The sequence below is a fragment of the Doryrhamphus excisus genome, chromosome 21 (genome assembly GCF_030265055.1).
Source record: "Doryrhamphus excisus isolate RoL2022-K1 chromosome 21, RoL_Dexc_1.0, whole genome shotgun sequence".
In the NCBI taxonomy this organism is placed as follows: domain Eukaryota; kingdom Metazoa; phylum Chordata; class Actinopteri; order Syngnathiformes; family Syngnathidae; genus Doryrhamphus; species Doryrhamphus excisus.
The window spans coordinates 14,154,597-14,177,218 of NC_080486.1; the positions used below are offsets into that span (position 1 = coordinate 14,154,597).

The 22,622-nt window shown below is 49.9% G+C and overlaps 1 protein-coding gene across 4 annotated transcripts; it reads left to right on the forward strand.

Moving 5' to 3' along the window:
* Positions 1-494: 494 nt before the first annotated feature.
* On the forward strand, positions 495-21,144 carry arhgap12b (Rho GTPase activating protein 12b). 4 transcript variants are annotated; one of them, XM_058060069.1, is made up of 18 exons: positions 495-602; positions 3,661-4,423; positions 13,286-13,555; positions 13,808-13,975; positions 14,842-14,922; positions 15,266-15,388; positions 15,956-16,030; positions 17,195-17,256; positions 17,366-17,447; positions 17,649-17,753; positions 17,820-17,918; positions 17,979-18,081; positions 18,314-18,436; positions 18,516-18,614; positions 18,786-18,863; positions 19,220-19,354; positions 20,156-20,261; positions 20,530-21,144. In XM_058060069.1, exons 2-18 carry the CDS (start codon positions 3,746-3,748, stop codon positions 20,702-20,704), a joined length of 2,562 nt encoding a protein of 853 aa, XP_057916052.1. In that variant the 5' UTR covers positions 495-602; positions 3,661-3,745; the 3' UTR covers positions 20,705-21,144. The 4 variants fall into 4 exon arrangements, with proteins under 4 accessions (XP_057916052.1, XP_057916053.1, XP_057916054.1 ...); XM_058060070.1 differs by having other exon boundaries at positions 17,652-17,753; XM_058060071.1 differs by lacking the exon at positions 15,956-16,030.
* Positions 21,145-22,622: the final 1,478 nt, after the last annotated feature.

A 22,622-nucleotide genomic window follows, 5' to 3' on the forward strand; every position in this document is an offset into this window, starting at 1 on the left:
GCTTAATTTCAACAAGGAGTCAAGCTAGCCAGTGAGATGCATCACCACTTCCGGGTTCCGGCCAACATGCAAAGCGGAAGTCATGAAACCACTAACGATGCATTCTTAATTAGGTTTGGGCGATACTGCTAATCATGGTATCGAAGTACAGAGTCCGTATTACCGATATCAGCACTGACACCAATACTTCAATTTTACTTGAAATCGTTTAGTGATTTTGCTAGAAATTGGTTGATGGTAAGAATCACGGTAAAACACAACTCAATTATATTAGGCAAAGAAAAAACTATTTTATAAACAAATGGGGATTTGTCAACAATGATACAAATACAACAATCTATAATATTCATAGGAACACCAAACATGGACAACAACTCGTTCAGGCGGGTGCCCAAGTCAGCTGGGATAGGCTCCAGGACAGCCCGCGACCGATGGGATCGAACTGGTAAAAATAGCAAATCTCATCACGTCGGTATCGACGTATCGATGTTTGAATCGCCCCGCCCACTCCGGATCATAAGGACAATGCCGATGGAAGCTGCAGACTGCCGATACTGAGTCGGGAGGCGAAACATCTCTCAGGTGCATAAAGAGTTTGAAAGGTTGGTGTTTGTCTTTTCGAGCTTTGTGCCGCCATGGCGGCCTACTGTGTTGCATTCAAGGCTGTCCGTGTGTCTTAACGCGTCTTTGTGGATCAGCCGACCTGCCGTGCTTTGTCCGGGCGTCATACCCGGTTAGGAATGGCCACATAGTGGTCGTGCTGAGGCTCCCAATGCCGGACGCCTCACGGTAGAAAGCGCGGCGTTGGCGGAACACGTCCGGTGTTTTGGGAGATTTTCCCGCGGCGTGCTTGGCTGCTGGAGCCCGCTCGGGGTGCTCCTTATTCGGCTGCCATCGCTCGCCGCCTCCGACTATCCAGGAATGTCCTCTGGGTGGCTTTTGTTACCAAAAGGCATGAATTAAATGCCTTTGTGCGGCATTGCCGCCCCGCCCCATGCCCCCCCTCGGACATTCCCTCGTCCCTTAGCCCCCGTGTATGAACCTTGGATACTTCCTTTGGAGGAAACGGGAGCATGGTGGTGCAGCGCAGACCTGCAGAGTGATGTAGTGATGCAGGAGTGCAGTGGATGCTGCTCATGCAGGGGAGGAAGGACAGGGACAAAGGCTGGGGGCTGGGGACCGGGGGTCCCGGCCTGGGGCTATTTTGCTGCACACCAAGAAAGGTACAGGTGTTGGGATAGATGCGGCATCATTTTCTTACAATGCACGGCATTTTCTATGACTGAGGCAGGGGGCTACCCCAGCTGACTGGGAGTGAGGGGCGGGGTACACCGTGGCTCGGCACACCGTGGCTTGCACACCGTGGCTTGGCACACGTGCTTTATGACTTGCCGTAGATTGGTGCTTTTGCTTGGTCTCACCTGTTGCTGGGCTGCACGCTGCACTGCAGTCGGCCATGTTCTTGCTGCTTCTGAAGAACATCCTCTTCATCTGGTCAGCACGCCCCCCCCCCGCCAGGGTGGACCTGCATACAAAAACAAAATGACCATCCAAAATATGTGCAAAAAAGACTGTGTAGTTCATGTGGTCCAACATTTGTCCCTTCATGGCGTCTTGTTAACAGACCAAAGTCGTCGTCTTTCTTAGCCGTCACGTCACTCTGATGAAGACCGCTAGCAGGCTCTGTCGTTTAAGAATAGTTTATTATATTTCTTGTATGATCAATCAATTAGTAATTATCGTCCCTGGCGCTCAAGCCTTTTAATCCGGTCAGACCTTGGCCCCCCTGCTAATCCCTCATAATCAAACCAAGCTTTGTTCTGACATGTACATGAGGCATGTACATGAGGCATGTACATGAGGCATGTACATGAGGCATGTACATGAGGCATGTACATGAGGCATGTACATGAGGCATGTGCATGAGGCATGTGCATGAGGCATGTGCATGAGGCATGTACATAAGGCATGTACATAAGGCATGTACATAAGCGGTCCTTAGCCCTTTAAAGAATTCTACACATACGATGGTTGCATCCTTGCATTGTCAGTACGCAGGCCTGGGTGACACCCCTGCACTGGGAATTGGACGCTGCTCCACGTTTGAATCTACGGGGGCCTTTGGCCTGTTGGGGTTTTACTGTGGAGACGCATAGAGCAGCACAAAGACCACTCGTCATGCAGGACTTTTTCAGTGATCGTGGCTGGAGGCTGGAGACTGGAGGCTGGAGACTGGAGACTGGAGACTGGAGACTGGGATGGAGCCTTCAGGTAAAAGCCTCCAGTTGCGTCCCCTGGCCCATGGAAGTGACCTGCGTCTAGACGTGTTGATGTCCAGGAGAGGTTACGCTGTGCGGGTCATTGTTCAGCAGCGTTCCTTGAAAGAAGGCCTGCTTATGACGTAACACCGCATGTTCTTCCTGGTGCTGAATGAGGTTTCTCCCCCAGCGTAGATCTATTCTGGGTGCCAGGCTGTCAGCCTGAGCCGCTGCAGGAGGTTGGGCCTCTAAGAGCGAGCAGCTTCTCCCGCCTCGCTAAAAGCTCCTGCTCTTGCAGGATCCTTGCTGGCTGCTATTTTGGGCAGGCGGAAGCAGCATCTGAACCCGGGGGCTGCCCTTCAGCAGGGGGGGTCCCGGAGTGGACTTACACGGGTATCATCTCAAATACTTTTCATTCCCGAGTCACCATGCCCAATGATGAGGCCGGTATTTGGGATGCAGGATGTAGGAATGCCAGCTCCAAAGAGTGTCTGTCGTCATGGGAACGCCTGTGTGGGGTCAGGTTGTGCTGCACCCAGGGGGATCCTTTATCAGGCCGCCGTATCGCTTACCAGCCGCCCGCCCTCATTGGGGGGTGCCGTAGGTACGCAGAAGGTGGGTTGGCATGAGCAAATCAAGCGCTCCTTTTCTCCTTTGTTCTACAACATAAAAAAAGACAAAAGTGGAAAAAGTTCATTCGGATTTGTAAAGCAGGGGTGTCCAAAGTGTGGCCCAGGGCGGCCCACGGCACATAAAAATACAATTCAAGAAGAAAATCATTTTACAAGAGTAAAGTAGAAACAGAAGAATAAAGTCACAATATTGAAAGGAAAAGTTTTTTACAAGATGAGGAAAAATATTTCATGATTTCAAAAATAAATGATAAACAGATATGCAAGATGCTGTATCATCCATCCATCTATTTCTATACCGCTTATCCTCATGAGGGTTGGGGGGTGCTGGAGCCTATCCCAGCTGTCCCACCCTGGACTGGTGGCCAGCCAATCCCAGGGCACATATAGACAAACAACCATTCACACTCACATTCATACCTATGGACAATTTGGAGTGGCCAATTAACCTAGCATGTTTTTGGAATGGAATAATATAATATCATATCTAATCATATATATTGGCTCCAGCATACCTGCCACCCTAGTATGGATACACTACTCGTTAGCACGTCTACATTTTTGGATATTTCTGTACGCACGATGGAAAACCTTGATGGGAACGTTTGGACACCCGTTTGCTGCTCACGTTTGTTTAGGTCCATGAAGGCAGCATATCCACGTTGCTGAAGGATCAGCGTATTGATGTTTCTGCAGGTTCCTGTGTTATGATGTTTGTTGACGTTTATGATACCACAGCTGTTGATGTTTTTCCGCCTTACCCCCCCCAGCCCACCCCGGTCGGACATGAAGAGCCCCCTGGGCCTGGACGGTTGAGCGGCGCACGTCGGAGTGAAGGACGCTTGCCTGGCAGCCATGGCTGACAGAGATGGACCCCCCACGGCCCCGGGTCAGGTCTACGTCCAGGTGGAGTACGACTACGAGTACAAGGCCAAGGACAAAATGGTGAGCATCCGGCAGGGGGAGTCCTACATGTTGGTGAAGAAGACCAACGAGGACTGGTGGCAGGTGAGGAAGGAGGAGGGCACCAAGGCCTTCTACGTGCCAGCCCAGTACGTCAGGGAGGTGCGCCGTGCCCTGATGCCCCCCCAGAAGCCCACCCTGAGGGCCAAGCCCACCGTCCTGGATATCCGCAGGGCATCTAATGAGAACATCAACCGGCCTCAGCCGGAGATGTCCAGCTTTGGCCGCTCCTCGCCCTCCTCCACGCCGTCGCCTTCAGACAGCATCACGCCGCCGGCTCCGGTCAAGGACGCCAACCAGAACTTGGGGAGCCCCCATCACTGCAAGGTGGTGGCCGAGCTGGTGCTGCTTCACAACAACAACAACAACCATCACCACGCCAGCAACTCCACTTTGCCACGCACGCGAGCCGACTCGCCTCCGCTCAAAGACGGGGGCGACCGCAACCAGAGTCCAGACCGGAACAAGACCCCCCCACAGTGCCAGCAGACAGGAAATGGGCTCGGCAAGCTGCACAATGACGGCGAGTCGGGGGATGAGCTCAGCAGCAGCTCAACAGAACACATGCAGGTGAGGTACTGCTTTCTTTGACTTGGTAGACGGGGGGGGGGGGGGGGCTTTCATGTGCTGTGTCTTTGTGGAAACGAGGCAGGCAACCCCCCCAATTTTGGGGTGGCGTATCGGAGGCGGGGTCAGCTTGTTTGAAGCGCGGGGTCTTTGTTGCACAGGATCCTCCTCCATCGTGCCGCCAACAAAGACAGCCGGCCTTGAATGGAAAGTAGGTCACATGGAGGAGCCCCCGTCACCCCACCCCGTCAAACACTGGGAATGCCATGCCATGTGACCACACCGCACCATCCCTTTTTAACTTTGTGCTTCCCAAGGCGGATATGCTAGCAATATAGCATCATGTCTACTGTTTGAAATGCACATGGAGTATGTGCACACTTTGGGGGGGGGGGGGGGGGGGGTAAGGAGGACTGGAACAAATGAGGATTTGTTGGTTGGCCACTACTTTGTCACTACTGCCGGGAGGAGCATAGAAGTAGTATGGCCATATGGGGGGGGGGGGGTGGCCCAGCAAGGTGCACTGTACTGGGGCACACGCCCTGAGCAGCCGGCGTGCCGCCACGGAGGTATTTGGCAAACATTTGACACTTTTTGCGTTTCAGGAGGCTGATGATGTTTTTAGTGTTCCCCTCCTTGCTGAGCATTTGGTACACCCGGAACGTGAAATGTCGTCCTGGGAAGGCGGATGCTTGTTTCCAAGGGCGCTCAGGGGAACTTACCACTGGCTAATGTTGATGTTGGGAGCGCTTGATTTGCTGAGCAGCTCGTTATTCATCACCACATGGTCCTCCTGATTAGAAATTGGTCAGTGCAGGGTTACCCATACTGCCATTTACTTGTGGCGGTCCACTGTGATTAAGTTGGAGCAATAATTCATGGTTGAATTCTGGGTGAAAAATATGCGTATTGAAGCTATGTCACTTTTCTAAGTGAAGCATATGTATAAATGGCCAAATGAAGTCAAATAAATGTAACAATGATCTTACAAGACATTCAGAAGACTCATTGAAGTATGTTGTGGTGTAGTACTGTACGGTGCTCACCAGGTGTCAGTAGCGTTACACTTAGACGAGAACACTGGCCTCTCCAACGCCTGAGGAAGTCAACTCACGAGGCTGACTTTTCTTGCTTCAGTGCGTCTTCCTTGTCGTGCATCCATGGCTGTGGTAACTGCAACATACAGAAAGTACAATTACTGTCTAGAAATGTACATGAAATATGCTACACATTAAATATACTAATAAGCTAGCTACAACACGGGATAGCTAACACCATCAAGTTTACAAACACATTGAAAATAATAATCCAGGATGATTTTGGATGGCTATTAAAGTGTTTTTCACACATCGATACTCACTAAGGCCAAACGTTTTTGAACAAACACAGCTTGTTTATGAGCTTTTCAAACTTCTTTTCTGGTCGCTAGCTTGTGCTGCACAGTGAGACAAACAACGTCAAAGATGGTCTAATCGCGAGAAGAGCACTCACATGTTTTTCTTTTTGACTAGCTGTGCTATACAACACAGGAAGTCAACAACAAGTAGCTGCATGGCGCAATGTGACGTCTTATGACTAATAGGTCTTACGTTTCTGATTTCCAGGGCCGCCATTAAGGAATAGGGCGCCAGTAGGCGTGTATCCCATGTCTAGAGGGCTGGAATCATCTTACTAAAGATATTTAGTCTTTCCCTTTGCTGGCTGCAAGTATTAAGATGCTCAGTCTAGCAAGGTGAATTGTTAGCTAAATAAATGTCCTGGACGTGGCCGTGCTCTCCAGGTGTGCTTCCCATTTGTCCTTCCTTGCCATTTAGTGGCTTCACGTGGAGCTCCTGAGCATCGGGATCTTGTTTCCACAGAAGACGAGGTGGATGTGGGACTTGAATGGTGTGCTGGCAAAGCGTGGTGACATCATGAATGGGCACACTGTTCCCCCGTGGTAACGTGCCAGGGACCAAACGGTCGACTTGCTCTCTCAATGGCGTGTCATCAAGTGGAAGATGTGATGGCGCTCTGTGCTGGCCATCGTGGAGCCAGCGCTCGGCCGGGCGCTCGGCCGGGCGCTCGGCCGGGCGCTCGGCCGGGCGCTCGGCCGGGCACTCGCTCAGCCACTACCACGAGTACTGGTACTGCTACTACTATTACTACTGCTGCTAGTACAACAATTGACTGCAGCCATTGTGAAGCAGTGAATGGGATAATGAATAGTGAGGAACTTTATTGTTCTTCTCTCAAGGAGAAGATTGAAGGTGAATGGAAGCTATCCACACGTACTCTACAGAAGCTAACCTTCCTAACCCTTCCTTCCGTAACCATGACTAACTTTAGTGACTTAGTCGTTGTGGTGGTTTCACAGACCCCCCAGGCCAGATGTCTGACATGTTGTAGAAGAGATTAGCAGTCTTTGATTGTCAGTGATGTGAACGATGTACACGAAAGGCGGGTTAAAAATGTCCAGTGTGGGTCCGTGGCCGTCAACTCTGGTGCCAGTGGAGCAGCTGAAAAGGAGGTCTGGCCTTGTTTTTCACTGCATACTTGACATTCTTGCCTCGGTGCACGCACACGTGCACACACACACGTGCACACACACACACACACGTGCACACACACTGATTTATCAGCAACCAGTTCCACACGGTGTATGGACTGCTCCCAAACCATAGCGCTCCCTTTCTAAAGGACGGAATATGCATATTCACGTGGACTTCCTGATCCTGACATCTTGATCCTGGCCTTGCTATGTGTGATGATGCTGTCCATCAAGCATTGATTTGGGGAAGCATCACTCCCTCCTCTGGTGGATGTAGGTCGGTCCCTGCCTCTCCCGTCAGCCACTGTGCATCTCTGCAGGCCCGCCTGGCGATGCAACGTGCTGAGAAGGTAAGGAGAGCCCACTGCTCTGCTTTTCATTGGGAGCAGTGATTTATCTTCCCAAAGCGCCCCCATCCTCCTCCTCCTGCCCTCCTTGCCACCAAGCTCCGACATCCTGGTGCCTGGGTGGTGTCTGGATGTCTTGGACGCCACGCTTGGTCCCATCCATAGTGAGGACAGTAGCTGCCGGCACCTTTTCTTATGCCGTGCCAGTTCATCCGGCGTTAGGGACGACCAAGACCTCGCTGCTGGAGCTCGGGTACGCAAGCGCTGCTGGAGCTCGGGTACGCAAGCGCTGCTGGATGTTTTCACAGATGTCCTCCAACACGCTGCCTTTGCCTCACTTGCCGCTGCATGGCGCTGTCACGGTGGCGTCTGTTGCTCGGGCCTTTCTTGCTAACCTTGCTCCCAACTCTCTTGACATCATTACGCAGCTCCACCCACCAGTGATGGATTTTCTTAAGCAGGTCTACAGCCCTGATGTCAGCTCTTTGGTCTTGCCCGTGATGGTGGAGAGGATCCACATAATGAGTTGAGATTTGGGGTACTTTTGTTCTGCTCGGGGATGAAGTACTTCAATGTATAAGTGATGTTTCTAGATTTGTTGTGATGCCACCACACGGATGATGGGCCGTTTGTATCTTTGTAAGGTGGTGAACCCGTGACTTATTTTCCCACTCTATACTGAGCGTTCCATTCAATCAAAGCCTGTGTTTTCAGGCTCGGAACCTTCCACCGGCCGCTGTCACCAAACAATGACAACACAGTGGATGAGTCTGGAGACCACGCCTGCTTTACACGTCCGTAAAAATATGCTCTGGCTGTCACAGAAATACATGTCCAAAATGTGGTTTCCGTTCTCAGTCCTGGCTCCAGACATAGCGAGCGCTAATTGGATAACTGGTGGGCGGGTGGGCTGCTGATGCCGTGAACACGTGATGGACGGTGTAGACACTAAGCCTTCTCTCTGGCATGGACCACCACAATGGTTGCTTTCCACCCCCAGCTGCTGGAAAGCGGAGAAAAGCCACGCATGGGGAGAACATACAAACTCCACTCAGAGATGCCCAGTGGGGAATCCAACCCAGGTCTTCCCATCGCCTGCATGCTAAACACTTGTGCACCATGCGGCCAAGGTCAGAACCATGCCCCACAAATCCACTGAAAGGATGTGACTTCTACTTGAAGGATGTGGGGTCTTTGAACGCAACACGCTTAAAGTGGGACGTAAACGTTTGACTACGATGCGTTTGGGTGCCTTCCCAATGGATGTGTCCGTGTTGTGCCTTCCCAATGGATGTATCCGTGTTGTATCCGTGTACGTTGAATACTGGATGTCCAACTATGCCAAAGACTCACCGGCGTCTGAGCGACTGAGCTCCAGGACCTGTGGGTGCTGCCGTGGGGGAGGAGGGTGGCAGGGTGGCAGGGTGGCGGCCATGTGGGTCACATCCTGCACGCATGAGGAGGAATGAATATGAAACATTAGAAATGGGCAACATGAGAAGAGAGACTGCTAGCATATGCATGACTCCAAATATCAAATGACAAGAACACCGGTGGAGGCAAAACACCTTTCATGGCTTTCACCTGATTGGTCGTGTTGGATGGAAGCCCTCCGTTGTCAACCTGACTCGGGGGGGTCAACATGTGCTGCTAGCATCACGCCAGCCATCAGCAATCTTGGGTCCGCGACTTGAAGAGGTCCTTGCTGGATGAGCAGACGGGATGCTGTTCAGGTCTCCAGGTAAACATGGAGGCAAAGTCATGCTTTCCTAGAGCTATAGCACATTTCTAAAAAATAAATGAGAGATGGTTTCAAAACAGCGGCACGGGAAATCGGGTAAGTTTACAGTCATTGTCACGTACGTTTATCTCCAATACTAGGCAAGAGTACTCCATCAGCTCATCTTTTCTCATCTCAACTACTTTGTTTGTTTTCTTTTGGCTTTTTCCTTACGGGGTCGCCTCAGCGGATAGTAAAGGTTGCCGACTCCTGGTCTTGGTTCTTATTGGCCACTTCAAAGAGTCGTTGAAAACACTCGACTCATTCAGGAAGGTCCCATCTCTATGAGCGAGCCGGCTCGTGGATCAGAGAGGTTTCCATAGCAGTCCGTAATAAATCAATGTGACGTTTGAAATAGTACTTCATGAGATTACCTGTTACTAGAAAATAGTAATGTGTTAAGTAGTGTTGGTCCTCCATGAAGAAATAACCGCAGTGCATTGACAAGCAACCATATTGTCACATGTACTGTACGTGTAGCGTTGGACTAGTCAAGATCTGCATGGGGGGTCCATGGAGTCTTGGTCTTATCTTGGACCAGGTCTTATCTCGGACTCACGCCGTACTTGGGATGGAACGGCCAAGCAGTAAGACCTCGTCTGAGGGGAAGCAGTCGGCTATCTGCTGTCAGTCACCGACCTGATCTTTTGGCTTTGGTTTGAGTCTAAGTCTTCCAGCTCACATTTCACTTAGCCTGGTGACTGCGGGTCACAAAGTCTGACCGACTTTGGGCTTTTTGGGAACTTTGAGCATGGCCGAGCCCATCAAGCAATCCACGCTGGTCCTTTTCCACTCGCACCACTCCTCCATCTGACGCTGAAGTCTTTGTGTCTCTCTGCCAGAGCGCTCCCGTTTAAGCGCCGGATAGATCTCTTAAGATCCTTTAATCACCGGGACGGGTGTCTGAATGCCGCGAGGCCGCCTGTCCTTTCTCACCTGTTTGGATGTCCTCAGTCCTGGCAGGGCCGGCTGTTTTGGACCATGTTTTCCTACCTGAGGAGCCCCAACTACCTCGTGAGTAGCCAGCATTTCTGTCTTGACCCACGGCCAGCTCGGCCAATGCTAGTCAAGCTTAGGCTGCTTGGCTGAGGAAAAAGTAGACCAGGTGTTTGGTCTTGGGACCGTGCCCAGGGACGTTACTACTGGTGCTTTGCAGTGATAGCCATTAGCACAGCCAGAGAACTCCTCTTGCTAGATGTTCCTCTTCACTGTTAGGCAGCAAGATAGGGGAGCACAAAGCAAACGATGCCAGCCAAGCAAAGCCTTGCTGTTAGAATTCCTATCCATGTTGTGTCCCTTCCCTTGCAGCTGGGACTTGCTGAAAGTAGTGAAAGTGTTGTGTTGCAACAACACAGCCTGAAATAACCTGAGGCTACCAACATAATGAATGTTCCTGACAGGAAGTGGCTCCGGGTTCATCCTGTGGTCATGACTGAGCGGCAAAGCCACGTTCAAAAGCAATATTGATGCAGGTCAACGTCTGCTGCCAAATGATTTGTTGTTGCACCCCCGCAGCCTGGAAACTCCTTCTCTAGCCTGACACCAGGCTGAAGGTTCCAAGGTGACTCCCAGTCCATGTGTTCATGGATCATCTTGCACCGTCATCCTCCATATTGAGGGTGTGAACGGTGGCCATTGGGGAGAGATGGAGCTCAATCTAATCTTAGCATTGCAAACTGGAAACCCCCATAATCGGACATCAGAGGAGAACATCAACATCAAGCTAGCAGAAGGGTCTTCTATAGCGTTTGTTTTTCCATGCCACTGATCCAGAAGCTGTACCGACTGTAGCAGTGATGCTGTCCCTCACATCCTGCTGGCTTTTAGGGATTTCTTTGCTTTCTAGTTGCAACTTGATTGATCCCAACGCTGGGAGACCATGGGCCATCTTCAAGTCCTCTCACGGGGAAACTATGAGCTGACCAGCTGGAGAAATACCTGCTGCTGTCATATTCTCTTGCTTGTTGCCAAAAGGCTACTTTTCTACTACTTCCATCTCTGCTTGGAACCAGCCGGCCAATCAGCACGTCGACAGGCGGCCTTGTGTAATTGGCTCAAACCAATCACGCTGGAGGCATTAGGTCAGGATTAGTCATTAACTGGAGGCTTAACTGTCAGCTGTCAGGGGTGGGGGGGCGCTGCTAAGGCTGCTAAGGCTTTGCAATGCCTGCCACCAACCAGACAAATCGTTTTTACAGCAAGCACTACTTGGATGGTCCAAAGTATAGTACCAGGATGCGAGCATCCGAGTACCACAAGCTTACAGTGTACACGAGTGCTCGGGCCCTTCCTTTTACCGACCCCGCTTCGTATGAGTCACTGTAATGAATATTTGATTTACTGGAGTCACCCGGGAGTCTGTGAAACACGCATCTTTGTCAGACACTCGGGAGCCCGTGAAGCTGGAGTCTTTGTGGAGCACCCATGAGTCCGTGAAGCTGGAGTCTTTGTGGAGCACCCATGAGTCCGTGAAGCTGGAGTCTTTGTGGAGCACCCATGATGCATCTCAGGCAGGAAGTGCCAAGAAGATTTGAGGCAAGGAATGAGTGACAAGTGACCTGTTTTCCTTTTTTCATTTAGCTAGCGATAGCATGGTGGCTATAAGTGAACAAGTTAAAAACTAATAAAAAAAACTAATACCCATGATGCATCGGTGTTATAGTAGAAGTATAGCAGCCTCTGCCTGTTGGCAAGGGAAGTTGCCAACGACAGCACACGCTTTAACTCAGCTGCCATTTTGTTGCTGTCGGGTCAAGAGCCAAAGGTCAAATGTGCACGACGGTCCGGCCTTGTCTAGCGAGGCTGACTGCGAAGACGGCGACTCACTGTGTGCGTCTTGTTCTCACGCCTCGTCTACGTCTTCCTCAGCTGCATATGACGCCCACGCTGCAGCCTGGTTTGACGTGAGCAGAATGTTCACCCTCATGGTGGTGCTGGGGGGGGGGGCAGACGTGGCTGATGATCGCTGAGGTGGAAATGTAGGTTAATGGGGTCATATTGACACGGCTGTCAGCAGCAGCACCATGGCTTCTGGAGCAGTGGGAGAAAGAGGAGGCAGTGGGGTGTCGTCTGGGGGCAAAGGGACACCGAAGAACATGACCAACATTGGATGACCATACCATGCATTGGGAAAGGGGGGACGGGGGCACGTAGGACAAAGGAAGAGAGGGAGCCAAGTGGATTGATGTATCGGCTTGGCAGGGGCCTCGCATCCCATCCTCAAGCATCTCTTGACGCTGCCATTGGCTGGCTGTCATTGGCTGGCTGTCTCCACCGGTCAGCCAGCTCTACCAAGCCTGCGCCCTTAAATGGCCACCAGGACCTCCCGTGTGAGGGCAACATGTGACGATTAAGACATTAGCCAACGTACAGACCTACCTCATCTTACAGAGAAGATCTTCATGTTTCACCACCACTTCCTGTTGGGCCACTGCTGCTGGAGAGATAGAAAGGGCCTCTTCCTCTTCGCTTCCGGCGCTGTCGCTGCATCCATCTTGCACGCGACGGCCCCAAGAGTTGCCGTTTCCCGCCCCCCCTCGCCCGCCCGGCGTCACGATGCAGCGCTCGTTCAGAGGTTATGGCAGAGCTGCTGAGGATGAGGATGGGGTGTTTGTGAGGATCTGCAGATACAAGGTGACCTGCGGGGAAAAGACCAAGTGATGCAATCTTGGCAAATGTGCTTATTTGGTGCAAGTCAGTGTACGAGTGATTGGAACACGGCTCTTATGGTTTTACAAGATGTACATGGATACTACTGGGATGAGAGAAGAGACTTTCATGGTTATTGGATTGTTCTTGAAAGTCACATCCATCTGTAAGTAAACGTGTGCTGGTTTTAGCAGCTTACATGTCATGTATGAAATTCCAGGAAGCGTGAAATGAGCGTGAACCTGGAGGAAGTAGCAGATAGTGACCTGCCAGGGAAGGTGGACTTACCAAGGTCTTACCATATGGTGCATCTTAAATCAGCTTCCCTGTTCTTCAAAGGTCACAAGGTTTTCCATCTCAGTCATGGATGTTCGGAGAGGGGGGGGTTATCTGCGGCCTGCCAAGAATAAAGAGAGCATTTTTGCAGACGTTCTGATGTTTGTGTCGTGTCTGATCATGGTCACTGAAGTTTAAAAGTGGCTGACATTTACTTATTGATTTATTTATTTATTGAAGTAAAGATCAAATCTGAGCCTCTGTCGGCTTCTTTCCGTTCCCAGACGACATCGCCGACAGGCCAGGGCAGCTCGGACTCGCCGGTCTACACGAACCTCCAGGAGCTGAAGATCTCCCAGTCCAGCCTGCCGCCCGTGCCGTCCGGCTCTCCTCTCCACATCCACGGTGACTGGGAGACCCACAAAGACCTGAGCGGCAGGCATTTCTACTACAACCGGGCCACGGGGGAGCGCACGTGGAAGCCGCCACGCACCCGCGACACCGCCAGCACCAGCAGCTTCCGAGGAGATAGTCAAGGCACAGCGGAGAGCGAGGTGAGTGCTGGCCCATATGGCTTTGTGGGGCTGTTGGTCTACCTGGTAGGTGCTGTGGGTTGGTAGTTGGCTTTTAGGTTCCCACAACACAGCGGCCCACAGGTATCCGTTAGTCCCAGGTACTAAAGGTTCCTGGACATTTGGTGTCTTTTGTCTGCTAGCTTGGCCTTCACCAACTGGCTGAACATTCCACTTGAACATGGAGAGGAAATATTAGTCTTAACGTGCGTCTTTCGCTTCTTGTGTCAACAGCTGCTTTCGTCAGAAGAAAACTGCCACAGCTCCCACAGCACCCACAGCACCCACAGCACCCACTCCAGTCAGTCCGACAGCCAGTACGGCTCGCCCCCTAGAGGCTGGTCTGAGGAGCTGGACGAGCACGGACACACGCTCTACGTCTCGGAATACACCCAAGAGAAGGTACAGTACGTGCAGTCTGTTCCTGGCGTTGAACCCCCAACCACTGGAACACCCCAGAAAGCGAAAAGGGGATTTGATGGAATGCAAATACGGTCATCCATTATTGCTCCCTCACTACATCGCTGGTTTTCCTCAGAAAGGAAATAATAATTATTATTAGTCATATATCGACATGGCCACCAGGTGGCAGTCATGAAGCCATCGCAACGTTAGCTGACGTGACGTCACCCAAGTCAGCCACGCATGTCTCATCATAGAGTGAAAATCAGATCTCCTCCATCCTGCGTGGAGGTGCTAAGTTCTTGGCTTCTTATGTTTAGAAGAAATCAAATCAATGTTAACTGGTTAGCATGCTAACTTGTTAGCTCGCTAGCTCACTAACCTGCTTGCTGGCAGCTGTTTCAAGTTGAGTAATGTGTTGTGGTAGTTGAGTCAAGGTGACTATAGGGATGTTAGTACGTGTTTACAGGGCTATAATAGTGTTCAAATCACATTGTCTATGCCCAACTATCATTTATGAACATTGAATCCTACGTCCAATGTCATTGAATCCAATGAAAAGGAAAAAGCATATATATTTGTTTATTTTGATGTGGTGCCATCCAGTTATTATCAACAACATAAGCTGTTGAACATCATACCTTCCTTTTCCAAACATCTCACCGCCAAACCAAAGCATGGCGTCACAACAAGCCCAACGCAATGAATTAATGCGACCACCAGGTGTCGCCAAAAACCAGGAACCAGCCCACTCTAACGCCATAGATACTAGAAGCTTTGATAGACAAGGCACACCTGACTGACAGACAAACTATGAAAAAGTCTGACTTAGAAATGGCATGAATGTTCATTTCATGTGTTTTCAGTGGATAAAGCACGTGGATGAACAAGGCCGGCCGTACTACTACAACGCTGACGGATCCAGGTCTGAATGGGAATTACCAAAGGTAGGATTCCCACGCCATTTACCTGAGATGCTCACCTTTAATAGAAGGCCTCCCCTTCAGCCCTGATTATGTAAGTGGGTGAAGGCCTGGCAAGCCGACAGGAGACACTATTAACAGCTCATGACATGACTAATCTGGAGGCTTTGGAGCGCATGGCATTCCCTGAGTGATTAGCGGCTAGGCAGACACGTTTAGAGGCCCCTCACGGGTGTGGCGCTGCAGGGCTGGGCGAGGGGCGTCTCTCTGATGCTGCTGTGGACAGCCAAAGGAGAGGTAGGGCTGAAGGGGAGGCTCAGCTCGGCCGAGTGAAAAGCTTTGAAGCTCTACTCCTCTTTCCACGCAGTACAACGTCTCCCCCCACTCCGGCGAGGCCCCCAAGAGTCGCAGCTTGGAGAGGAAACAGCCGGACCCCATCGTCCTCACCAAGTGGAGACACAGCACGTACGTCCTCGATCACAACGACAAGGTAGGACGTTTGCGACCGCAGCTATTGATGACCATCGTTATAGGCTTCACCCTGCTCTTCATGGGGGGGTTAGCGTGCACACAATGGTGCGTTGAATGGTCCTTGCTGGCAACAAAGGACATGAACATACCAAAACTATGACATTTCTGGCTGGAGATGATTTTTTTAATAAAAGTATGGCCCGTATTTCCTAATTTGATGTTTGACGTTATTTCCAAATGCATTTTTTAAATGTTTTTTTGTCATTGAGCCTTAAACTTTGGCCCTCCAACGGCCTGGTGTTTGGCGACCCCTGGTGGCAGATGTTTAGAAAGCATTTCTATTCAGCCGTAGACTTTTACAGGTGTACTTTTACTTCCTATCCAGAGAGGGTGATCGTATGCCCTGTTGTCAAAGGAAATGTTCCAGCTTTTCACTTTTCCCTTACTGGACACCTGTGGCTATTCCGCCTCGTCTTCCAGGACTAACACACCATTTTCTTCCGCCAGTCCATGTTGTGCTTCCACCGCACACTTCTGCTCGTCTTGGGAACAGTAGGAACTCATCATGTGCTGCTTTTCCCGCTAGGAATGTGCTCCGGCCCCCAAGCACAGCTGTCCCGACTCCGACTCCTGCCCGTCGTCTCCTAAGCACCCCTCAACTGTTAGTACCCCACCACCATCATCACCGTCGTCTTTCCGCTCATCCTCTTTCAGTCTCATCTCCTGCCGCGTGTCGCCATCTCTGGCTAGCCGCGCCACCCGACCACATCCTCTACATTCATCGTGTCGCCAACGCACATGTGGCCCCTGGCCGGACGTCATTCCGGATGACGTCCACACGTGATGCCATGCCACCTGTCAGCACACATGACGATAACCATAGAGGCTAAACATGGAGCTGTGTGCGTGCTAACACTAGCCTAGCATCCGCATGGCAAAGTTGACCATCATATGTAGGCCTTCGTCATCGTACATTTAGACGTCAGCCGTGTTAATCCTGCGTGTCAGCAGTAACGTAGCATCCATACCATACCACCATAACTTCATACGTGAAGAGGAAGCATGGCATCACGTCCCTCATACATCATCACACGTACACGACAGGGACAGATAATATACCGCCTGTACATCCACGTAATATACCCCCTGTACATCCACGTAATATACCGCCTGTACATCCACGTAATATACCGCCTGTACATCCACATAATATACCGCCTGTACATCCACGTAATATACCGCCTGTACATCCACGTAATATACCGCCTGTACATCCACGTAATATACCGCCTGTACATCCACGTAATATACCGCCTGTACATCCACGTAATATACCACCTGTCCATCCAAGTAATATACCACCTGTACATCCACATAATATACCACCTGTACATCCACGTAATATACCGCCTGTACATCCACGTAATATACCGCCTGTATATCCACGTAATATACCGCCTGTACATCCACGTAATATACCGCCTGTACATCCACATAATATACCACCTGTACATCCACGTAATATACCGCCTGTACATCCACGTAATATACCACCTGTACATCCAGGTGAGGTACTGTAATTGAAAGTGTATTCAAATGAATCCACTGAACTGAAAAAGAAGGTGTAGTTTTGAAAAGAATGTAATAGTATAATATACTAATTGGTACCTTTGTTTCCATTTGACATGTTTCACTCCATAAGTTGTTTTTTTAAGATGAATACGACAGTCCAGAATGTGAAAAGAAAGGTCGCCCCCTACTGGTGGGACCTGGCCATAGCATCAGTGTCTGCCAGCTTGTGATTGGCTGCTGTGTTCCTCCACAGCCGTCAGAGAAGTGCGGGGTCCTCAATGTCACCAAAATTACAGAAAATGGCAAGAAAGTCAGGTAGGAAGCTGGGGTGCACGGGCGGGGGGGTGGGGGGTTTTGGATGTTGGGCGGTCTCTGCCTCTCTGACGATGTTTGATTCCAAATGACACTTTGGTGTGACCCGCAGGAAGAACTGGGCGTCCTCGTGGACGGTCTTGCAGGGGTCGTCCCTCCTCTTCGCCAAAGGTCAAGGCGGCAGCACCAGCTGGGTACGTGTGGATGTCGGAATACGCCTTCTTCCTGTTCAATACTTTCTCCTTTCCTCATTCCTCAAGTCCTATTGCCGTGGCGGCTTAATGTACTTAATGTACTTAATGTACTTAATGTACTTAATGACTACTTAATGTAGTCACTCTTCCGACTTGACCTGCGAGCGACCTTGCCACTCATTCTGCATCGTTGCCTTTCAGAAGTTTGGCAGCACCCAATCCAAGCCAGAGTTCACCGTGGACCTGCGTGGTGGATCAGTGGACTGGGCCCCCAAGGACAAGTCCAGCAAGAAGCACGTCATTGAGGTACCGACGGCGTCGGGACCAAGACGCGCATCACGCTCCTCTCACCTGCGGCCTCTTGTTCCTCAGCTGAAGACGCGCCAGGGGACGGAGCTGCTGATCCAGTCGGAGATTGACAGCGTCATCAGCGACTGGTACCGGGCCCTGACTGAGACCATGAGCGCACACGTGAGAGGACTTCCTGGGACTGGTGGCTCTGAGTCGGCGTCTAACCGTACGTGTGTCCAGGCGTGGGAGTGGGAGGAGGCCATGGAGGAGGACATGCCGGAATCTCCAGGAGCGGAGAAACAGGACAAGGAGAAAGACCAGCGGGACTCCAAGAAGAACAGAGGTGGGCACTATCCTCATCCATCTTGATGGCGGCAAACATTACCCAATTCCCATCTAACGGAACATCTAAGTACGATTTTTAACATTAGAGCCCTGCAGACATGAAATAACACCCCTATAGTCACCGTCCCACTGCTATTATTGTCTCATGCAAGGTGCGGGCTGCTGACATCAGGGCTGAGATGTTATCGGTAACCATGCACCCATCTTCTCCATCTGCTGTTTTGTTACAGTGGTGATGAAGACCTCCGTGAGTATGGACACGTCAGACCAGAAGAAAACTCGCATGAAGCTGAAGAAGTTTCTGACCCGTCGACCCACGTACCAGGCGGTGCGAGACAAAGGCTACATCAAAGGTGGCCGCAGGAAGACCACGCCGACGTCGTGTCCGTCAAACAGCCCTCGCTAATTAGGTTCTCTCTGCTTTGTGATCAGATCAGGTTTTTGGATGCGGACTGAGCAGCCTGTGCCAACGGGAGAACACGTCCGTGCCCACCTTTGTCAGAACATGTATCGAACACGTGGAGAACACGGGTAGGATGGACATCACCTGCCTATTAGCTTGCCTAGCGATAGCACAGTATGATCATATGACAGGGGGTATATGTTTATGATATGTTCTGATCCAGTGTGTACATTGATGCTGATATGTGTATGTGTTTATGATATGTTCTGATCCAGCGTGTACATTGACGCTGTGTGCAGGTCTGAGCATCGACGGCTTGTACCGAGTGAGCGGGAACCTGGCGGTGATTCAGAAGCTGCGCTTTGCTGTCAATCACGGTAAAACATCATCTGTCATAAGTCGGCACATATTTCATTAGCTCTCCACAGTGCGGCCCGGGGGCCATGTGGGGCCAGGCTCCCAGCATGTTATGGAATTGAACATGAAAATGGGGCGTGAGGAATGCACACTTAGCATCCATGTTGGGGAGGGGCTAACCTAATCTATTCTAATCTATTGTCTTTGGCATGGGGTCTGATCAGGATGCAATTCCGACCACGTCAAGCAGAGGGCGTCTGTCAGACGCTTCCATGCTGACAGAGTTGCTGTTGGATGATGTGGAATACATCAATCTTCTTGGAAATACTGCAGTACTATCCCTATCAGCTAGAAATACTTCTTGTGTGTCCGCCAGACGAGAAGGTGCAGCTGGAGGACAGTAAGTGGGAGGACATCCACGTCACCACGGGAGCACTCAAGATGTTCTTCCGGGAACTTCCTGAACCGCTCTTCACTTATGGATCCTTCAACGACTTTGTTCATGCCATCAGTACGTCGCTTCACCACACCGCTCGCCTACGTACACGCTTCCTTCATACGGCAGCCATACGCTACTACTACAGTACATTTACAGTAACACTTCACTACTACTAAAGTACATTTACAGTAACACTACAGTACATATATAGTAGCCATACACTACTACTACAGTACATTTACAGTAACACTTCACTACTACTACACTACATATACAATAGCCATACACTACTACTACAGTACATTTACAGTAACACTTCACTACTACTACACTACATATACAATAGCCATACACTACTACTACAGTACATTTACAGTAACACTTCACTACTACTAAAGTACATTTACAGTAACACTACAGTACATATATAGTAGCCATACACTACTACTACAGTACATTTACAGTAACACTACAGTACATATATAGTAGCCATACACTACTACTACAGTACATTTACAGTAACACTACACTACTACTAAAGTACATTTACAGTAACACTACAGTACATATATAGTAGCCATACACTACTACTACAGTACATTTACAGTAACACTTCACTACTACTAAAGTACATTTCCAGTAACACTACAGTACATATATAGTAGCCATACACTACTACTACAGTACATTTCCAGTAACACTACAGTCCATATAGAGTACTGTATGAGCAGCCAGATGATCATCATGCATGATATCTATGTATTGGACGAGTGTGGACTGTAAGAAACACACCTTAGTGGTCACCACTAAACCAAGTGCAGCATTCGTCCACAAGGTGGTGCTGTTTGCCTGACAATGGTGTCTCTGCCTCAGAATGCTGCGACTACAAGCAGCGATTGACTTCCATCAAAGACTTGATCAAGAAGTTGCCAAAGGCCAACCAGGACACCATGCAAGTCCTCTTCAAACACCTGCGCAGGTGAGCCAAGAGGAATCCCATTTCCTCGCTCATCTTTCCCCCCCAGGAGGAAGACGCAGCCCAAGAGTGAAAGGGAGCCTTTTGCTCTCCTGTCATCTCCAATGAAGGAAGAATGTACATTCATGCCTTATAGTATGTGACGCATGTACAGTACATGTGACGCGTGTACAGTACATGTGACGCGTGTACCGTACATGTGACGCGTGTACCGTACATGTGACGCGTGTACAGTACATGTGACGCACGTGCCTTGCATGTGTCCCCACAGGGTGATCGAACACGGAGAAGCGAACCGCATGACCACCCAAAGCGTGGCCATCGTGTTCGGACCCACGCTGCTGCGGCCGGAGACGGAGACGGGCAACATAGCGGTCCACATGGTCTACCAGAACCAGATAGTGGAGCTCATCCTGCTGGAGTATGAAAGCATCTTCGGCAGGTAGACGCCGGGCCGCCTCAGACCTTTTGCTTTTTTGCTGAAGTGGGCGTGACGCCGGCGAGCCCGGGAAGGAAAGGAGCGGCGTGGGCGCTTCCAAGCGACCGAGATGAGTTTTTGCATCTTCACGTGAACCGTGTTGCCATTTGGTGGATTTGAGGGTTTTTGTTTCCGGTCACTGAATCCTTCGGGATCCTTCGGGATCCTCCTGAAGGCTGCTGCTCCGGACTCAGCTGTGGTGGTCTTCCGTGTCTGTGACGCCACCTGGTGCTTCAGGTGGGAAGTATTCGTAGTCTTGTTTTGTTTTGCACATGGATGGTCTAACTGGAGCAGTGTTCACATTGTGTTCCCGTCACCCCGCCCCCGCACCCCTCAGTGTTGACCCCCACGGAGGGGAGAAAAACCCATGTCTGTTGTTGGGACTGAATTAAAACCTGCACACAAGCATCTTCTGCTCTCTTTGTCCAACATCGTGTTCGTCTGTGCTGGCCGCTGTGGGGGGGCCGAGCACCTCTGGGGCCCCGCAGGGAGTCCATCAAGCGCCTTCCCACAATAGCAGCTTTATTCCACACGCTGCAGCATCGTCCACGGGTGGAGTCCGTCCAAACGTTTTGCTTCTTGTGGACGTCAGAGAATGCCAAACACCAAAGTTAGCTTTTATTGTTAGCTGGCCTCCAAGCAGGCAGGAAGAGGGTTCACTCTGGGCACATATGTACGGCATAGGAGCGTGATCAAAGCAGCAGCATAATGACAGGAAGCGAGGCGCGTATCTTCTGCCTTTGATGAATGCGTCTCCTGTGGCCTGCTAGATGCTTATTGAGTGCAGTGATTAAGCTTCCTTGTCTCAATCAATTATTTTGCTAGCTGTTAATTATGAAAAGCACTCTAGTATATTTCTTCATGGTTTTCAGACGCTCTGCAGCCTGGCCTCCCATCAATCTCTGGTCTAGTCCTGACTCTGCAGGTCATACGCGGCAGCCGACCTGAAGGTTGCCAATTAATTGATGTCTAATTAGGTAATTGCCAGGGTGCCAACTTTGATTAAGAAGCGCCCGGCGGTGAAAGTGCTGAGCAAAGGAAAGCTTCACTTAGCTTTCCGTTTATTATCCTGCGAGCTGTCGCTGATCACATGACAGAGCTCCACTACTCCCTAATCATCACAGGCCGACACGCATGGATACCTCGGATTTCATTCCATAATATGGATAATATATATATTTCAACCAAAAGGATTCCTTTCAGTGCATTTGGCATGAAGGGATAAGCATCCACCAGTCCTATGTACTACGTACTCTGTCCATATATAGTATACAAACATAACCACCACTATGTACTATGTCCATATATAGTATACAAACACAACCACCACTATGTACTATGTCCATATATAGTATATAAACATAACCACCAATATGTACTATGTCCATATATAGTATACAAACATAACCACCACTATGTACTATGTCCATATATAGTATACAAACACAACCACCACTATGTACTATGTCCATATATAGTATACAAACATAACCACCACTATGTACTATGTCCATATATAGTATACAAACATAACCACCACTATGTACTATGTCCATATATAGTATACAAACATAACCATCACTATGTACTATGTCCATATATAGTATACAAACATAACCACCACTATGTACTATGTCCATTTAAGACATATAGTATATATACATGTATATAAACATAACCACCACTATGTACTATGTCCATTTAAGACATATAGTATATAAACATAACCACCACTATGTACTACATACTGTCCATTTAAGACATATAGTATATAAACATAACCACCACTATGTACTGCATACTGTCCATTTAAGACATATAGTATATAAAACATAACCACCACTATGTACTACATACTGTCCATTTAAGACATATAGTATATAAAC